At 35.3% G+C, this 18,374-nt stretch overlaps 1 protein-coding gene across 4 annotated transcripts in view; it reads left to right on the top strand.

The window, feature by feature from the left end:
- Window positions 1-17,309, top strand: part of LOC105230971 (insulin-like receptor) — a 172,940-nt gene extending 155,631 nt beyond the window's left edge. For all 4 annotated transcript variants that reach the window (XM_049449784.1, XM_049449782.1, XM_049449781.1 and 1 more), the window contains 18 exons: window positions 3,722-4,137; window positions 4,208-4,346; window positions 4,405-4,571; window positions 4,649-4,928; window positions 4,990-5,137; window positions 5,207-5,415; window positions 5,510-5,687; window positions 5,862-6,069; window positions 6,168-6,282; window positions 6,383-6,581; window positions 6,649-7,130; window positions 7,210-7,517; window positions 7,590-8,159; window positions 8,217-8,388; window positions 8,474-8,601; window positions 8,654-8,915; window positions 9,047-9,227; window positions 10,730-17,309. In XM_049449784.1, the coding sequence (XP_049305741.1) occupies window positions 3,722-4,137; window positions 4,208-4,346; window positions 4,405-4,571; window positions 4,649-4,928; window positions 4,990-5,137; window positions 5,207-5,415; window positions 5,510-5,687; window positions 5,862-6,069; window positions 6,168-6,282; window positions 6,383-6,581; window positions 6,649-7,130; window positions 7,210-7,517; window positions 7,590-8,159; window positions 8,217-8,388; window positions 8,474-8,601; window positions 8,654-8,915; window positions 9,047-9,227; window positions 10,730-12,539 (5,972 nt within the window). In that variant the 3' untranslated portion in view covers window positions 12,540-17,309. The remainder of the gene's footprint in view (window positions 1-3,721; window positions 4,138-4,207; window positions 4,347-4,404; window positions 4,572-4,648; window positions 4,929-4,989; window positions 5,138-5,206; window positions 5,416-5,509; window positions 5,688-5,861; window positions 6,070-6,167; window positions 6,283-6,382; window positions 6,582-6,648; window positions 7,131-7,209; window positions 7,518-7,589; window positions 8,160-8,216; window positions 8,389-8,473; window positions 8,602-8,653; window positions 8,916-9,046; window positions 9,228-10,729) is intronic.
- The last annotated feature ends 1,065 nt before the right edge of the window (window positions 17,310-18,374 follow it).

Here is an 18,374-nt window from a genome sequence, read left to right as displayed (position 1 = left end):
TTACTTTGTACGGATTATTGTTCATGACATCACTCATCCGCCACGGTGTATTATTTTTAGAAATATGCAGATAGAAGGTCTCAATATGTAAAACTCACTTCTAACGATTTATTTATTTATTTTTTATCTCGCCATTTGACCTCTTTGTATGATTAAAAAAAACGTAAAAGTAATCGAAAGGAATTTAGATGCAAATATGAACACTTCCATGCATGCCGTCATTTTACAATGTAGTTGAAAATTACTGAAAGCGTTAAGACCTATCCCAAGAACCGCTCAAACTCGATTCGACGTTTCGATGATTAAAGAAAGCGCTATTTTTAACAGATTTTATTTTTTACACACTTCGCGTAGTTTGTGACAATTCAAACGACAGCAACTACAATGGACACTCAAAAAGTGCTTCGGAAAAGCACACTCTCTGCTTTTAATAATTAACTGCGAGCATAAACATGCTCATAAGCGATGAAATTTGCAAAATCCTGCGGCCTTCGCTATGTGCACAGCAAAAAAGTGCTTCTGCACAGTAGCAGAACCAAGCAACTAGCCACAAGCCATCACTTTTCGAAAAGCTACATTTTGCCAGACGAGTCGGCAGCACTGCAATTGGCATACAAAACAGCAATTGTTCAAGTCAATTGTTGTTGCTGCATTTCGAAAATGTAAAAGCAACAGCATACGCATTGACTGGCCAGCGAACTCATGGGAACTCGTCACCTGCTTGCATTTTGATTACTTACACTTGATTTGATTGAACCGCACATCTGCTGGTCGGAGCCGGTGGCATTTCTGCTGCTGCGATAACTATTGATGACAGTAAATGCAGCTATCAGCGGTAAATGTGTGTGCATTAATGTAAGAGAACGCTGAGAAATAGCCAAATGAAACGGCAATCCAATATGTTTGCCAATTGAATCAAACGCGTGTAAAAATTTATAAAAAAAAGGTATTGACGATGACCGCAGCTATGATTGCTACACCTTTAAAATGAATTATGACTATTTCATATTTTTCATGCCACTCACGTATTCACGCCACTTCCTTTATTACTGAGAATTCCCAACTATTAATTGGTAAGCGCCGTGTGGCCAAAATAGCCGCCAATTATCGAAATTCCTCAAATTCTTCAACGTATTAACTCATTCATTCATTAAAATTACAATGAAAAATTAGTACTTGTGTCAATCACTTATACACATGTAAGTGTGAATTTTAATGAGTGTATGTTTATCAATTATGGAAATCGAAATTTCCGATTCAATGATTTTTATTTGGTTTTTATGGAACGTTCGCTGCATTTACATTTGTTAGCAAGTAGCTTATTAGTACTGAAAAAAGGTAGGCTGATGGTATTTCTAAAGATGTCACTTCGTACAAATGTGCTGACTGGAGACACAAAAACTAAACCATTTACAGCTTAGGCCCAAAATCTTTAATACTTAGTGTGTTTTCTCTTTCACTCTTGTCTCAATGTTGTAGCTTTATGCACCTATAAATACCATACACAAGTGGACACCTGTTCGCCAGTTACTATGCGATAGATTGCTTTTTTATAGGTTTGGTTAATATGGTGGTCAATAAGCTAAGCATAGACCAGTTTGGTAATTTGCGATACCAGATGGATTTCAAGCGCTAAGTCCAAGAGGAGTAGTCATCGTTTAGGATGACCGTGGTTTGACGCGAATTTTTTCGGCCTGACTATCGATACCTCCTACAGTGTATCATACCGTGGTGGCCTCACATGCTTACAGTGTAGTCTTGCCAATGCGGGAGAAGTGCACTAGAGATCCATTGTTTAACTGGTGCCCTGCTCCAGGCATTTCCTGTAGTCTTCTCATTCGGTCAGCCCCATCCTGCGGACGTGTGTCGCCTCCAAACAGTAACCAGTTAGTATTACCATCATATTCCTACAATCTCTTCTATCGAGTGCCAATAGGAATTTTGTGTACTTCTTAGACAATGCATGGGTTTCCCAATGTTGATCACGTTTTTCGAATGTTAGCCGTACACCATTCTTGGCGATCTCGTCCACTATTTCATTGTCCTCAATGTTTTGGCATCCAGTTGAAGTGAAGTTACTTGCTTCTGACAATACTTTGCACTGCTGCCCTGCTTCCCAAAACACTTCTGACCGATATGCAATACGAGATTACTGCCTTAAATGCTGCTTGGCTGTCCACGTAGATCTTGACTCTGGAATTGCTGCAGGTGCATTAGAGTTTAGCTCTGCAGCTTTCGCAATAACACAGACCTCAGCTTGAAATTTACTGCAGTGTTCCGGCAACTTATAGGATTGCCTAATGCTTAACTCTGGACAGTATATTCCAGCACCATCTTTTCTATGCTTACTTTGAACCGTCTTTTCCAGTTGAAAAACCTCCATTGAAGAATTTTGTACTTTCTGCTTTTTTTTATAAAAAAAATTGTTGTAAAAAATTTATACTTCGCAAAAGTTACAAACTTACGACAAGTGTTCTCAATTGTGAAACATGCAAACACAAACGTGATGTGCAAGTAGAGTTTCAGAGCTCCGCATACACTATACATACCGGCAAAACTATTACAAGGCAAATACCGGTTAATTGTTTAGAGTGGGTAACTGGCTAGACTGCTATGAGCGCATTCCCCACAAATTCATAACGTATGCAAATGTCATACGCACGAAGTTGCTTTAGGCTTAGCACGTGGGGAACATAAATACTTTAGAAATAAATTTAAGAAGTAAAGAAAGCACGCCCATATGGCTGAAGAAATTTGAAATTTGAACAGGTCTCCGAAACTTGCGTACTTTGGTTGGTTGGTCGCTTGAAAAGGGAGGCGTTAAGCAAACATTAGGCCTATTGTTCTCCCGATTGGTAACCAAATTAAGTCTTATCATATTTCATCATCATCCTCCACGAATTCTCTGCATTCTGCCACATATACTTTTACAATTTTGTAAAGGTAATAACTGTGATGACCCCTTCAATATTACTAAATTCCCTTCTGCCTAGACGTAGGAGTTTTTTGTTCTATCCACCATCAACACTATCTCAAAGTAACTTCGTGGTATGCACTGTGTTGCTAGTTTTCCCAGATCTAAGGTGTTCCCTAGGATCCATTGCTTTAAACATACCTTGAAAGAGCATAATAGTCTGGGGAAGCTTCGGAGAATTATGTTCCCTGCTGCCCCAGCCAGCTCATCTGTCTTTTCGTTTCCTTCCATTACTATATGACTGGATAACCAGACGATATAACCCTACACAGTGAGACTTAGCGTTGGCGATAACCTTAATTGAAAGACTGAATTGTAGCAATTTCGTTAGAAGCTACCCTCTGCGAATGGATTACTACAGAACAAGCCTGCTCCTGTTCCTATTTCACCATTCGATCCGTCAGTGAATATGAATATTTTGGCATTCGACAGTTCTGTCGACCACAGAACCATTGACTCATTCTTCTCTACTGGACAATGAAAATATTGTCTTTAATTCTTCATGGAAATTCTTTTTTTCAGTTACATTGCCAATTTGGTCCGAGTTTATTAATAAGCTCGAGTTTGATAACATGCCTGCAGTGAAACTGAGTTTGACTATGTAGTAGTATGTACTACCACTAGTCTATACTCTGCTTCCTATTCGTTGTAATATATAATATGAGATTCTTAAGTTTAAAGATATGCTGCAAATTTTTATTAAACAAACAAAAAAATGTTAACATTTAACTTCATTAATATTTACAGTATGCCGCTCGTTAGATATACGCAACTCTCCCAGCGAATTGAATCAGTTGCGCAATTGCACGGTCATAGAAGGTTTCCTACTCATAACACTCATGAATCAGCACAATCCACAGGAGTTCACACAGACATTTCCTTTGCTAACTGAAGTCACGGAATTCATCATCATTTATCGGGTTCACTATCTACGATCGCTGTCACAAATCTTCCCGAATTTAAGCATCATACGTGGTACAACACTATTTGAAGGTTATGCTCTCATTGTCTACTACAATCCACATCTGGAGGACTTGGGCCTCTCCAAACTAACAACCATATCACGCGGTGGTGTACGACTTGAGAACAATATCGTACTTTGTTATGTGAAGACGATTGCTTGGAAGCGCATTGTAAACCGTGACGCCGAAGTAACTATCGAGGTTAGTTTGAATTTTGTGATGGAGTTTGTTTTTCGAAAATGTTTGTTAAATGTTTAAATTGTTGCGACAGAACAATAGCAAACTGATTGAGTGTCCCAAATGTCCGGGAGACACAAAGCCTAGCAGAGAAGATGGCGTCGATACAGAATTGGCTTGCAAGGAATTCGATGGACAAAGACGTTGTTGGAACAATAAGAAGTGCCAAAAGAGTAAGTTATTTATTTGTAGTCATTATAAATGAAAAATATTTTACATTTTACCTTACAGTCTGCCCGGATCGCTGCAAAAATAATTGCGTGGACGAGAACACTTGCTGCAATGAGAACTGCCTTGGCGGTTGTTCGCCCAACAACTTAGACGAATGTATCAGTTGCCGCGATTTCTCTATCTACAACAACACCTGCATTGAGAAATGTCCCCCTAATTACTTTAGCGTAAGTTCAAATTATTCAGTTGAAAATAAGTTAAATAATGCTAATGCTGACATCTTTCTTGCCATCAAATTCTTTAGTACTTGGATCGTCGCTGCCTCACAGCGGAGGAATGTATTGGAATCGGTACGAAATTCGAAAACAATAAACCACAGATTATTGTGCCTTATGACGGAAAATGCTCAACTCGCTGCCCGAATGGATATAACAAAATCGGTTCAACGTGCCAGGCATGCGGCGACAACTGCGTGAACAAGTGTGATGGGGCGCACATCGATAGTGTGGAACGCGCGAAGGATTTTACCGGTTGCACGCATATTGTTAAAAACGGATTAACCATAAGCATTAAGCGTGGCGGAAGTAAGTCGCCCTAGTAAATCCCTGCATTTAAACCATATTAATTTTCTAAACTCTTTACCAGAACACTTAATGGAGGAGTTGGAATCTGGTCTGTCATCCATTCAAGAAATTAGCACATTTCTAAAGGTACAAGGTACATACGGTTTAACGTCATTGTCGTTCTTCAAACACCTAAAGCGTATTAATGGCACTGAGCTCAGTGAAAACAAGTAAGTACACAGGCAAACTTTAAAAACATTTAGTAGGTATATGAATTCATTCATTGTGATCTTATGTAGATTTGCAATTTATGCGCTTGAGAATAATGATCTCGAATCAGTATGGGGCGATAACCGTACCGTACATATTGAGAGAGGACGCGTCTTCTTCCATTTCAACCCAAAGCTATGTTACAATGAGATTGAGAAATTACTGCCGATGATGAGAGAAAATGCAACGTTCGATAAAAATGAAGTGGCCACGGATTCCAACGGACATAAGGGGTCATGTGAGTGCTTAAATAACAAACTAAATGATAGCTACTTTAATCTGTCGAATATAAAACTATACTTACTTATACTACGTGCTTATCTGATTTTTAGGTAACACAGAATTATTGAATGTTACTGTGTCAAAGGTGTCGAGTCGTGTGGCGGTTGCGGAAATCGAGAATCCACTGGTATTTGATGATAATCGCACCTTCATTGGTTATCAGTATTTTCTAATGGAGGATAAGTACAAAAATGCCACCAAATATTCACAGCGCATCTGTGACGACGGGTAAGACTAAGAAAGCGCCTGTATACAAAGAAATAATTAGAAATTACTGTTTGCTATTGTTATTCTCCAATTTGCAATGAATTGCTATTGTGTCATTATCTTATAGACGTTGTTCTACAAAGTACATTAGGCATACAGATATTGATGGGTGTCTTTTTTTTATTATAATTATAGCTGGATTGTAAGTGATCCCACCAAGGATAACCAATATATCTTCGTAAATCTGCAACCATACACGCAGTACGCGTATTATGTTAAAACTTGGACCATATCTTCGGAGAAACGTAACGCACAAAGTAATATACATCATTTTAAAACCAAATCTGCGCAACCCAAATTCGTACAAAGCCTAAACGCCTACGCAATATCGAGCTCTAAAATCGTAAGTAATATCGTAAACATTTAGTAGAACCGCATGTGTCTATAACACATATTAAGTAAATCAAACAACTAAATAATACTGTAACAAATTCTCCTCAGGCTATTACATGGACACCACCCGCGAATCCGCAAGGCAATCTAACAGTCTATCGCGTGCATGCTACTCTTGATAAACACAGTCAAGTCTTGGATTCACGTAACTACTGCAAAGATCGTAAGTTAATTATACATATTTACGTTTTATATGCCTTTTAAATAGTATACTTGTGTTAATGTATACGAGTAATATGAATTTAATTTGCTTTATTAAATAGCTGCCCAAATAGACAAAGACGATGATACAAAGGATCCTACACGGAATAGCCCTGGTGGGGTGACGGAACCGCCAAACGCTGCCAATTGCAAATGTGATGGTGAGAAATCGCCAAATCACAGCGACATAGATACCAGTGAGGCAACAATTGTGGCTGGCATTGATTTCGAGAATACACTACAGAATTTCATTTATGTAAAGTAAGTAACTTTTAGACGAAAAATCGCAAACTAACGCTCTGCTAATTCATATTTTTAAATTTTACAGACACACAAACGATACCAAAAAGTCAAAACCGAAAAATGTTGAACAAAATAAAATATCTCTCACTGAAATGGATGCTAAACGACGACGCCGACGCAGTGAGGGCGATCCCGAGGATAGTTTTCTTGTACGCCACATGCGTGCTATCCCCGATAATTTCGAAAATATTATACTTAAGACTACATCTGAAGATGGTAGTAAAGAGGATGCGACCATTATAACCACGGTGACACCAATTGAGCGAACCACACTTGGCAATAGAAATGCATCGGGCAATAGCGACAACCGTTTGGATGCGACTGGTCAATTTTATGAGACCTTCGTACAAAATGTGTCCGTCAACACTCTTAAATATGAATTCACAAACCTTAAGCATTTCTCTTTCTATACGATCGGTGTCGAAGCATGTCGTGAGCCCGAAGAGGGCGCCACCGAGAAGGAATGTAGTGATATACGCATGAGGTTTGTGCGTACTAAAAAAATGGGTACGCATATACATATTTGCAACTAAATTTATATAATGAAATTATTTATTTCCATAACACGTAACGATTTTGCTTACAGAGGGTGTGGACAAGGTAGAAAATTTGCGCGTTGCCTTAGTACAAACAAATACAACGCGAAGTGAAGTGCGCATAAATTGGGATCCACCAGAGAATCCAAATGGCGATGTGGTGTCTTACACGATTTCTTACAAGAAATCCGAACAGGATGCTGTGGAGGAGAAACGTTGCATCACTGAAGTAAATTATCGCAATTTGACAAATGGCTACACGATGCCGTTACCGACCGGAAATTACAGTATTAGAGTGCGCGCAAATTCATTGGCTGGTGATGGTGTTTATTCAGAAATTGTTTATATTGACATTCCGGTAAGTAAAAATCCACAACTTTCGTCGATAAATGTATTTTAAAACTCTTGAACTTCTTACAATAAATCGTAGCCTGAAAAATGGTCTGGAGCTTTGATTGCCGGCATTTGTGTTGGAGTCATTGGTATCATCTTTCTGATGGGTGGTGTATATTGGTACGTTCGACGAAAATACGCGCCTCCAAACGATATCAAAATCATTCCCACCGTCAATCCATACTATATAAGCCTGCAATATGTGCAGGACGGCTGGGAGGTAGAACGAGAACGCGTTATACAATTAAGTCCACTTGGTCAGGGCTCTTTCGGTATGGTATACGAAGGTATACTTAAAGGCTTAAACGGTACTGAGGATACACCATGTGCCATTAAGACGGTCAATGAAAATGCCACCGATCGCGAACGGATTAATTTCTTGAGCGAAGCCAGTGTTATGAAACAATTCGATACATATCACGTAGTGCGGCTACTCGGCGTTTGCTCAGTCGGCCAACCTGCATTAGTCGTAATGGAGTTGATGAAGTTCGGTGATTTAAAATCATACTTACGTGCACACCGTCCCGATAGCGTACAAAGCGATGAAATGCCCTTCAGGTACCGTGAAACTGGCGTGCAACCACCACCCCTGAGTCGCGTTTTCCAGGTGAGTTCTTTACATTTTTTTTTCAAAGCAAACAAATTTGACCTTTGTTTCCTGTAGATGGCCATAGAAATTGCAGATGGTATGGCTTATCTATCAGCCAAAAAGTTTGTACATCGCGATTTAGCAGCTCGTAATTGTATGGTGGGTGCTGATTTAACCGTGAAAATTGGTGATTTCGGCATGACTCGAGACGTTTATGAAACAGATTACTATCGAAAAGGCGATAAGGGTATGTTTGCAAAAACTTTGAGCATAGAAAGAAAACAATAGCCGAAATGTAAAGAAAATTGATAAATTAAAACAACTTCAAACAGGTTTGTTACCAGTACGTTGGATGCCGCCAGAAAGTTTACGTGATGGCATCTATTCCACTGCCAGTGATGTCTTCAGTTATGGTGTAGTACTTTGGGAGATTGTTACACTCGCTTCACAGCCATATCCTGTATGTATATATAAACAATTGTTTTGAAATGCCTAACACTTATACATTTCAGGGTTATTCTAATGATCAAGTATTGCGTTTCGTCATCGAGGGCGGAGTTATGGAACGCCCAGATAATTGTCCAGACAAAATTTATGAAATTATGCAGCAATGCTGGGAACATCGCCCTTCAAAACGACCATCGTTCTTCAAAATTATACGCGTACTTTTGGATCATGTGCACACAGATTCCGAAGGTTATCTTTCGCGCTTTCGTGAGGTATCTTACTACTTCTCTAATGAGGGTACGCAGGAACGTGAAAAAGAACGAACCGGTATGTGCACTTTATACCAGCTTTTTATATAAACTAAAACTTATGTTACTTAATTACATTACATACATACAAACATATACATCCCATGTATATAGCAATTCTAACATTTTTTATACATTTATAATTTTCAGAGAGTATGCATCCCTCTGGCGATATATTCAGTGAGGAGAATGAAATCGATGACGCTACCACACCATTACGTACCGATGAATTCAATGAATATAAACTCAATTTGGCTAACACTTCCTCTGTAGAGCACGAAGGCGAAAGTCCAATGGCCATCGATGATGACCATCCTCACTCTCCATATAGGTGAGAGCAAGCCAAGCAACATTCAATAACTTAGGTAATTTTTAGGCTATCAGAACAAATTTCTATTGCGTAAATATCAGAGATCCAAAGACATAGCGAAATTCAAACCTTTACTTTGTAAATCGATTTAAAGACTGGAGCAAAAACTAAGCGAAAGCATTCCGTAGTTATAGATAAGTATATATTACAATGCCCCATTTCGATGTATTGGCGAAAGTAAAAATTTTTTGTTTTGTATAAAAAAAAAATTAAAAATTATATTAAACTTCTAACAAAATTAAAACTTACAGTCTTAATCAATTGGAAATTGTTCGGTCATAGCCCAAAAATTACAACAAGAACATTAAAAATATATCCAAAAAATAGTTTTATAAATAAGCTCGTAGGATATGAAACAATATGATATGAGTTTATTTATTACAACAATGTACTTTGTATACATGTACATTATTTGTCGATTTTTCATTAATGGATAACATATATGAATTGGCAGTCAATCGTGTTCGTAACCTAACTAAATGCATTCCTCATAAACCAACACACTCATATGGACACATATTGCTTAGCACTGATTTCTATAAAGCATACATAGTATGTACTTGTATATAATAATTAAGGTGTCCGTTATTACGAAGGTTGAATTTTTGTGTTTTTTTTTTTTTTGCAAAAGCCCCTTGAATTTTCTATGTTTCAGTTTCTGTAGTAAAAATAAGGAACCAATCGAAAAAACTATTTATTTTCAATTTAATCCGCGTCGTATTACTTTTCCCATATACAGTACTTTATATGGTTTTTTGATTTGTTGTAATACAATTTTTGTCTGCAAAGAAAATTAATCTATAACTTTGAAAATGTGATTTTCTAATATAAAATTTTCCTCTTACAAAAAATTTTAAATGATTTTTGCATAAAAAGACTTCTTTTAAAAGTTATACGTTTGTAAAGTTATACATCAAATACAATATACTGTATTTACATAGTACACCATGTGGTATGAGTAACACAGAAAGTATATGGAATCACTTGCCTGAGTCATTTAGTGGATAACTTTAACTTCGTTTAGCTTTTAAAGGCATGTTTTTATGAAAAAAAAAATCTTTAAGACCTCTTTTGTGGAGCGAGAAATTTTTAATTTTTTAATTGGTATATAATTTCCTAAATTTGTAAATTTACTTTCTCGAAGCAAAATCCCAAAATATCCGCTGTTACATACTTTGGTGAAGAAATATGAATTAGGCACGGTTTAAATTGAAAATGTAGAGCTTGTTTACGACGGATCCTTATTTTTAAGGTACGAACTAAAACTTCAGAAGACGTGCAAAAACACAATCAATTTGAGAAACAGCGAACACCTTAATAAGTAATCATCTTAATCATATATGTAATGTGAGCTACATACTTCAACTCATACATTTTTTGTACAATCACACTGTCTTTGAAATTACACAATAAATTATAATTCTTTACAACAAACTCCATATTTACTTTAATTCGAATCACAGCCACAGCCTAGGCTCAGCCAACATTATCAGCAGCACGCCTGACGGCCAGTCCAAAAATAGCTACAATTTCTCGCAAATGTCGCACAACAATCAAACTCTGCTTAGTTCGGTACCATCGACATCGGCCGGTATTGTCAGTGGTGGTTCTCACTCGCATTCTCATCAGCTACATCAACCGGGTGCACAACTACGACAACCACGCTACAGTCAGTTTCCAACCGAAGAGACGGCAGCCAATTACGTACTACCAGACTATGATCCTCGTACAGAATTTAATGGTAAGAATGAACGACAAAGTGCCTTAATCGGTGCTAGGATGGAAACTGATGAGCGCGGTTATGAAATGTACGATCCAAGTCCGAATTACCGTGAACATGGACCGTATGACGCAGCTGCAGACGAGGACGATTTTGATGGTTTACCAACGACTGGTCATAGCTCCAGAATCGGAAGCGGCGGCCAACAACTATTACCACGAAATAAGCCGCGACATCGCATGCCCACCATAATGCCAATGTCTAGTTCAATGCCCGATGAAATGACGGGTACACCTATTGCTTCATCGCTGCATCCATCTACGGCATCGGCCGCTTCGTCAAATGCCTCATCAACTAATACGACAACGGGACGCTATTCGGGTCTGAAAGCCGTGGCCGACAAAATGCGCTTTAAAAACATTAATCGGCGCATCTTTAATCACAAGCGCACGGGTAGTAATGCTAGCCATAGAAGCACGAGTTCTAATCCGAACACCACCACGTCTTCGAGCAGCACTTCAAATATAGCAGCGGGAGGAAGCGTTGGTCGCGAAAAGAGTGTAAGCGGTCAGAATTTGGGTACAATTGAGAGTGGTGGCAGTGGTAGTGCTAGTAGCTATGTAACTCCTCGCTTTTTCACTCCTTCCTCTGATGTACTAAATGCGAGCAGCAATCCAAACTACCGTTTGTTAGATGAAACTGCAAACACATCGTGTCTTTCCGGGGCAGGTGACGCGAGCGATTTCCCAGCAAGTGGTAACAGGAATTACAAACGCCTTGACGAATCATTAAACGCCACATTAACACCTGGCAAGCCCCTAGGTACGCCATCTAGTAACATTGCTTCGTTCACACCTCGACCGTTTGCAAAATCTATTGATAACGCCCCCTATACTCTGATGGGTGCCGCGGGGTCAGATTCTACACTGCGTACCACTGATAATCCCAACTACGTTGTAATGAATCAACCATCAGCACTCACCCTACCGCCTTCAAAACTGTCGCAAACAACCACTACCAGTCCAATTGCATTTGCGCAAAGAAGTGACGATGCCGCTTATACAATGATGGGACCTACGCCACATGAACCAAGCACTAATATATCATCGACATCATCGCTTGACGACGACCCCAAAGTGGTGGCTCATGATGATGACGATGAAGATAATGATGATGAAGATGATGAGCCGACTGAACATATAAGAATGGAACTGCTCGGTGGTCATCGACGTGGTAGCGATAAAGCGCAACAACATCGCAAGTCGCGTGGAAAACGAAGCCGCAGCCAAAGTCAAAACAAATTGGAAGAAAAGACTACACAAAAAATCGGAAACTCACCCGGAACAACTCCTACCAGCTGCTACACAACCCCCGCTGAAGGTGGCAGTAGCTATGTAAGTTTAACACCCGCAACAACAACAGCGACTACATCTCCGCCAGCTACGCAGTCTAAGCCTTCTACCACTTACTCACTCAAAGAGAAGTGGTTACGACAGCAATCACAGCAGCCACAACAACCGCCACCAAATGGTTTCATCGGGCGTGAGACGTAGTATCAGGAAGCGAAGGAATAGCATAGAACGAAAAAGACAAGGAAGCGCACACTGCCAAAATAAAACAAAACGACGAATCTTAAGAAAGTTCATTATGTAGGACAAGTGGCGAATATATTGGCTCCAAAACAAAATTTCAAAATATTATAAATTCTACGCGGTGGCAATAAGTATACACATATATGTAATTTGTTTGATAGATGTACATACAAAGTAGATGACACATGCTGAGTGCAAATTTTTGTTTTTTCCTACTGATATTTTTAAGACAAAAAAGTAAATTAAATTAAATAAATACTATTCGATATGTATGTATGTGTATATACATATTTATATACGATATGCCAAGCATCATTTAGTATAATGATGAAATAACAAATCAAAATCGTTGAGACATTCGCAGGCTTGCGTGAATTGCATGCATGAGAAAGAGGTGCTTAATTTAACACAGAAAATTGTAATTGAGTTTTATACAATATGATAACAAAATGCATATGTGCTCGCTGAAAGGAATGTGTAGAGTACAAAATTATTTAAATTATTGACGAAACAACAATTAAAAGTAAGAAGCTTATAAGTAGCTAGCATCTGCATATATGTACAGAAAGTAGCGAGCTTTAGTAAAAAGTGAATGAATGTTTGGTTGTAACAATGTTAAAGAAAGATAAGCAATGTGTTAACAACTAAAGAGTTTTCCAACGCTACAATGCATTAACTTCAAGTTGATTATTTAAAGTATGTAAAATAAAAGCACTCAAGGTTGGATAGAGAATACAAAGCGCGCTAATTTAAATAATACTGCACCTTAAACATTATCTCGTCAGCAGTGTAATGACTATAATGTGATGTCTATAATATAATGACTTGTTTATGGCAATTTCGTAACCAAAATAATACGATGAAATGGCATTTCCTGCAAATAGGACATTTCTTAAAGTTTTCTGCAAAAAGAAGATATTTTTTTTACAGTTTTTGTATTTTCGCAAATGTTGTTAAATCCACAATCTTTTGTTGTATGCACACATAACGAGTTTTGTTTCACTGAAGATTCCTAATTTCGTTAAACTCGCCAAAATATTAAGTTTGATGGCAGACATCACATTACATACAAATGCATTGTAAATTAAGTAGCGAGTGACTTGACAAAGAATTGCATGTTGTTACAACAACATCAAAGAATTACATGTTGTTACAGCAATTATAACAAAAACAACAAAGAATTGCATGCAAGTTTCATTTAGCAACCATTTGATTAAAACAAATTTAATTATTTTATAAAAATTGTATTTAGTCAAAATTTAATTTTTTACAAATTATTATGCATATAACGTTTCACACTGTAGACTACGTGTAATAGAAATTAATGTAATGTACTTATGATGCTTTCGGCTTAAAAAAAATTCAAAACATAAAAATCAAAAACAAAAAAAAATAAATTCAATTAAATTAAAATATATACATAAATGTCCATAATTATGGCGATATATTAAAAAAAAAATTTAAATTATTAGAAAATTTAATAAATCATGCTAGGAAAAGTACTAATGCAAATGATTAACTACACGAAGAGTTTGAAATTTTTATATACATACATTCGCAGTTTCAGTAAATAATTACGAAGAAATTATTAAAAAAAAAAAACATTTTCAAATTCAGATAATTATAAATGTATGTGTTCAGCCAGGAAACATTTAGCACACAAATTTTTTTCTACTCATACTAAACAAATATTTACATATAAAAGTTACATTTGTTTATGGATATTTATTTAGGGCAAGCAGACAAGATGTATGCAATTTCATTACTACATACATACAAATATACAAATTTTAAACAACAGTTATTCACGGCCTACAGTTGTGTAGGGGAACACTCATAAAATACTATTTTTGAATGCATTGAAAAATTTGGTTAAAATATATCTAAATATAACATATGAGAATTAACTACATACATATGTATGTACATATACCAAATGTATTTTGAACTGGCAATACACTGGAGAAACATAACTAAAAATGTACAATGGCATAACTTGTGAAAAATGTTTTCCAAATTAGAGATAATTTCATGCTTCTACAGAAATTTTTGATTTTATACACTGATTTATGCACGAATAACGATACATGATTCACACACCCACGATATATAAAAAACTTTATTTATAATTTTATAAATAAAATAAACACATAAAGTACAAATTAAAAGTAAGCGCGACACGAAATAAAATAAGTAAAGTAACTGAGGGATTTATATTGAAATAATTTCTCTTGGCAAATCGTAAATACATAACGATTTCAATAAAATAGCATAATTAATAGTAATAGGTTTATATTGTAAGTATATGTATGTATGTACATAAGCAAAAGAAGACGTTATAATAAATTATGAACAATAGTTTGTACAGTTGACCGTAAAATTGAAAAACATTAACGGAAAAAATACTAATTAAATTTCATTTTGTTTCAAAATAAACATTCAATAACTAAATAAGATTGATAAAGCTAAGAAATTAAGAGTCGCAACAAGTCGCCATTAAATTTACAGCAAACGAATTGGCGTTTGTGCAAGAGTTTTGAATTTATCTATGTGCAACTTTTGAAAGTAAACATAATAAAAATATACATTTTATTTAAACAAAAGTTTCGCATTCGCTTTAATACATTGTTCCACAGCACTTTTTACAATTTTTACAGAATCTGCATATAGGAAACGAACTCGTTTTTCGCCTAATAAATACTACTTAGAGCCTAGAAAATACATACATACATAATGCATAACGAATAATGATTATGCAGTACTGATAGTTAATGACGTGCAGAATTTCTCACATTTTACACTTGGTTTGTATTAGTTTAAATGATATTATACTTAATTGAGATTTCGAAAAAAAAATTAAAATAATTATTCATAATTGAGATTTCCAAACAAATTTACTAAAGATAACATTATTGCATATTTTCTTAACAGTTTTTTCAAACTAAATGTTTTAAGTTGCTTAATCTACTGAACTGAATCGATTTTGTTGCATGTTTTAGGTTGTGTTAGCGATGTACACACACTCCAAAAATAATTTAGAGCGCTAACAATTTTTAATTCTATTTTTGAACAGTGCATTTTCGTAATAGCTCAAAATAATTCGAAAAAAATCAAAATTTCGCCTTTTTATTCAAATTTTATATTTAGAAAAAGTATGTAAATGAAAATTGAATAAGATTCCAAGCAAGATTGAAACAACAACTAAAATAAAATGACGTTTAGCGAAATGATGACCTTAAAACCATTTATACAACAATAAAAAACATACAACTTATGCTTATTTGGAAGGATATATTCGTCAAATAACACATTCAGTTTAATGAAAACTCATAAAACACCTTTCTGCGCATTTCATAAAACATTTGTATGAAGAACAACAAAGAATAACGCAGAAATGCAAAGCATAAATATGTATGTATGTGCGTATAACCAAAGGTACTGCAATAGTTCATACAATATTTCTTAATATATACTATACATGTACATGTATATGTATGTATATATGTATGTCCAAGACTGTATAATATACATACATGCAAATAAACTATACGAATTGCTAATATCTGACAAAGATATAAAAGTATGCAGGAATAAAAAGTAGGAATCATAATAAAAGTCGTACTAATTGAATTTCATAATAAAGTTGGCATTTCGAGGTTGGTCTAAATATTTGAGCTCGCATGCAGCGTAAATAATCTAGTCGGTGACAGTGGAACTGCTGTTATAAGTATTGGTTTTTAAAGATGGGCGGTGCAAAGGCTATAGTTTCCAATATTAAGTTGCAATTGCTCTAAAAAGTGTTTGTATGTAGACGATGTATAAAAACATATACAAGGGTACTGTTATATAACTATATGACTGCAGTTGTAATCAAGTTTTTGTTGTTGTGTTCCTGTGAAATTAACTGTACCTACAAACTGATTTTAAACACTCAATAAACTACGGCCCACAATTAACCCATAATGCTGGCTATAGCCATGAAAAGTACGTTTAGTGAAGCTTAGTTTTGTCATATGTACTATATATACAGTATGTGCATGAATAAAAAAGAAGCAATAAATATAATACTTTAAATACTCTAATATAAAGCTTTGTTTATTAGTCCAAAGCATACAAATATACGCCAACAAGTTTTCAAGACCATTTTTTTACTTTTCGATTTTTTTATTTGTCAATTATTTATCCTAGCTGAACTCGCTAATATTTTAAGCAGTTCTGTAAAAAGTGTTTTTTCATGCTTTGAGCTGTGCACACCAGCTATTGCAAATTCCAAGTGTTCATTTATCGCCAATTTACAAAGGATAAAACTGAAAATAGTGTAATTTGCTACCCATTTACATGTATGTACATATGTATATATAGTAATTTATAATTAAGTATACTGAATAGGCACAGGCTGCACTTGATAAATGCACTTACACACACACACACACATTAAAAGTATAAAATAAAATATTTGTAGTTTAGAATTGGAATGCTAAGATGAATAGCTTAATTTAAATAAAGTAATGCATTGTAATTTTTACAAAAAATAGTAAATAGCTAAAGCAACAGTAACTGTAACAGTAAAAAATGCAAAAATCTAAAGCATAAACAATAAAACAATAGACGTTTGAAAAGAAGCACCTAAAAGACTGAAATATATACATAGTTCCTTTGTTTTTATTGTATAATGAGAAAATTAATTATTCCAGCTTAGAAAACAGGAAGTGATGACTACATAAAATATAGTAAAAGCAAAGTGGAAAATTAATCAAAATACAACCTTCAACCATTATAATAGACGAAAATTACCAAACAGCCCGGCACAGCATACATATAGCATATGCATTAAAAAAAATTAAAAAAAAACTGCTAAATTGAATACGCACATATGTACATATGTATGCAACGCTAAAAAACTAATTTTTTTCAAAAAATGCTCAGGCATTTGTTAAAGTTTCATTATATACGAACGTGTTTATTATGTACTGTTTTGGGAATATTTTTTTTTTTAACTTTATTATTTTAAGCAACCAAATATCAAGGTAATTGTTAAAGCTTACATTTTTATAAGAATTAGCCAAGTAGGTTAATTATAAATAATGTATGTATGCATAGATATTATCTGCAGAAATAACTAATTATATGCATACGTGCATGCATACATATGTATATGTACCTATACATATATGTATGTATGTATATTAATAGGTTGCTTGAAGGCAAATGCTACAAAGTTTGTGCTAAAGAAGTCCAAAAGTTAGTATAATTTTTGATAAGTAAAACAAATTAGAATTAGATTTTTTATATTTACATAATTACTAATCAAATAAAATGAATAACAAACATAATTACAAATGTGCATACAATACCCCCGCTTGGAATATACCGTCTTCTGAAGTAACTTAATATAAGAAAAATTAATGTACACTATTAAAATGTAATTATCAATAAATTATATATAAATGAAAAAAATAAAGAAAAGTATAATTACAAATATTCGAAAACTATTTCGTTATATTTGCTTATAAAATATATTTGACACTTTCAATAATGATTTGCGCGGCAGTCGAAGAATTTGTGTGAGCACCATAAAGTGCTCACTACTTGCTGCACGCACTCTTACAAAGCGTGTTCGTTAAAACTCCGCAACTAAAACCTGTATTACGTAAGTAGACTAACATAGCATGATTCCGTTCTCCGTTTTTAAATTCGATCGCTCTAAGCCGATTTCAGACTCATTGTCTCTTAGCCAAATTTGTTCAGAATTATCCGTAGAATATTTCCCGCATATGCGATTTTACAGAGAAAAAA

Source organism: Bactrocera dorsalis, chromosome 2 (assembly GCF_023373825.1).
Source record: "Bactrocera dorsalis isolate Fly_Bdor chromosome 2, ASM2337382v1, whole genome shotgun sequence".
NCBI lineage: Eukaryota > Metazoa > Arthropoda > Insecta > Diptera > Tephritidae > Bactrocera > Bactrocera dorsalis.
Note: the sequence above shows the minus strand (reverse complement) of the source record. Positions and strands in the feature narration are given on the sequence as shown.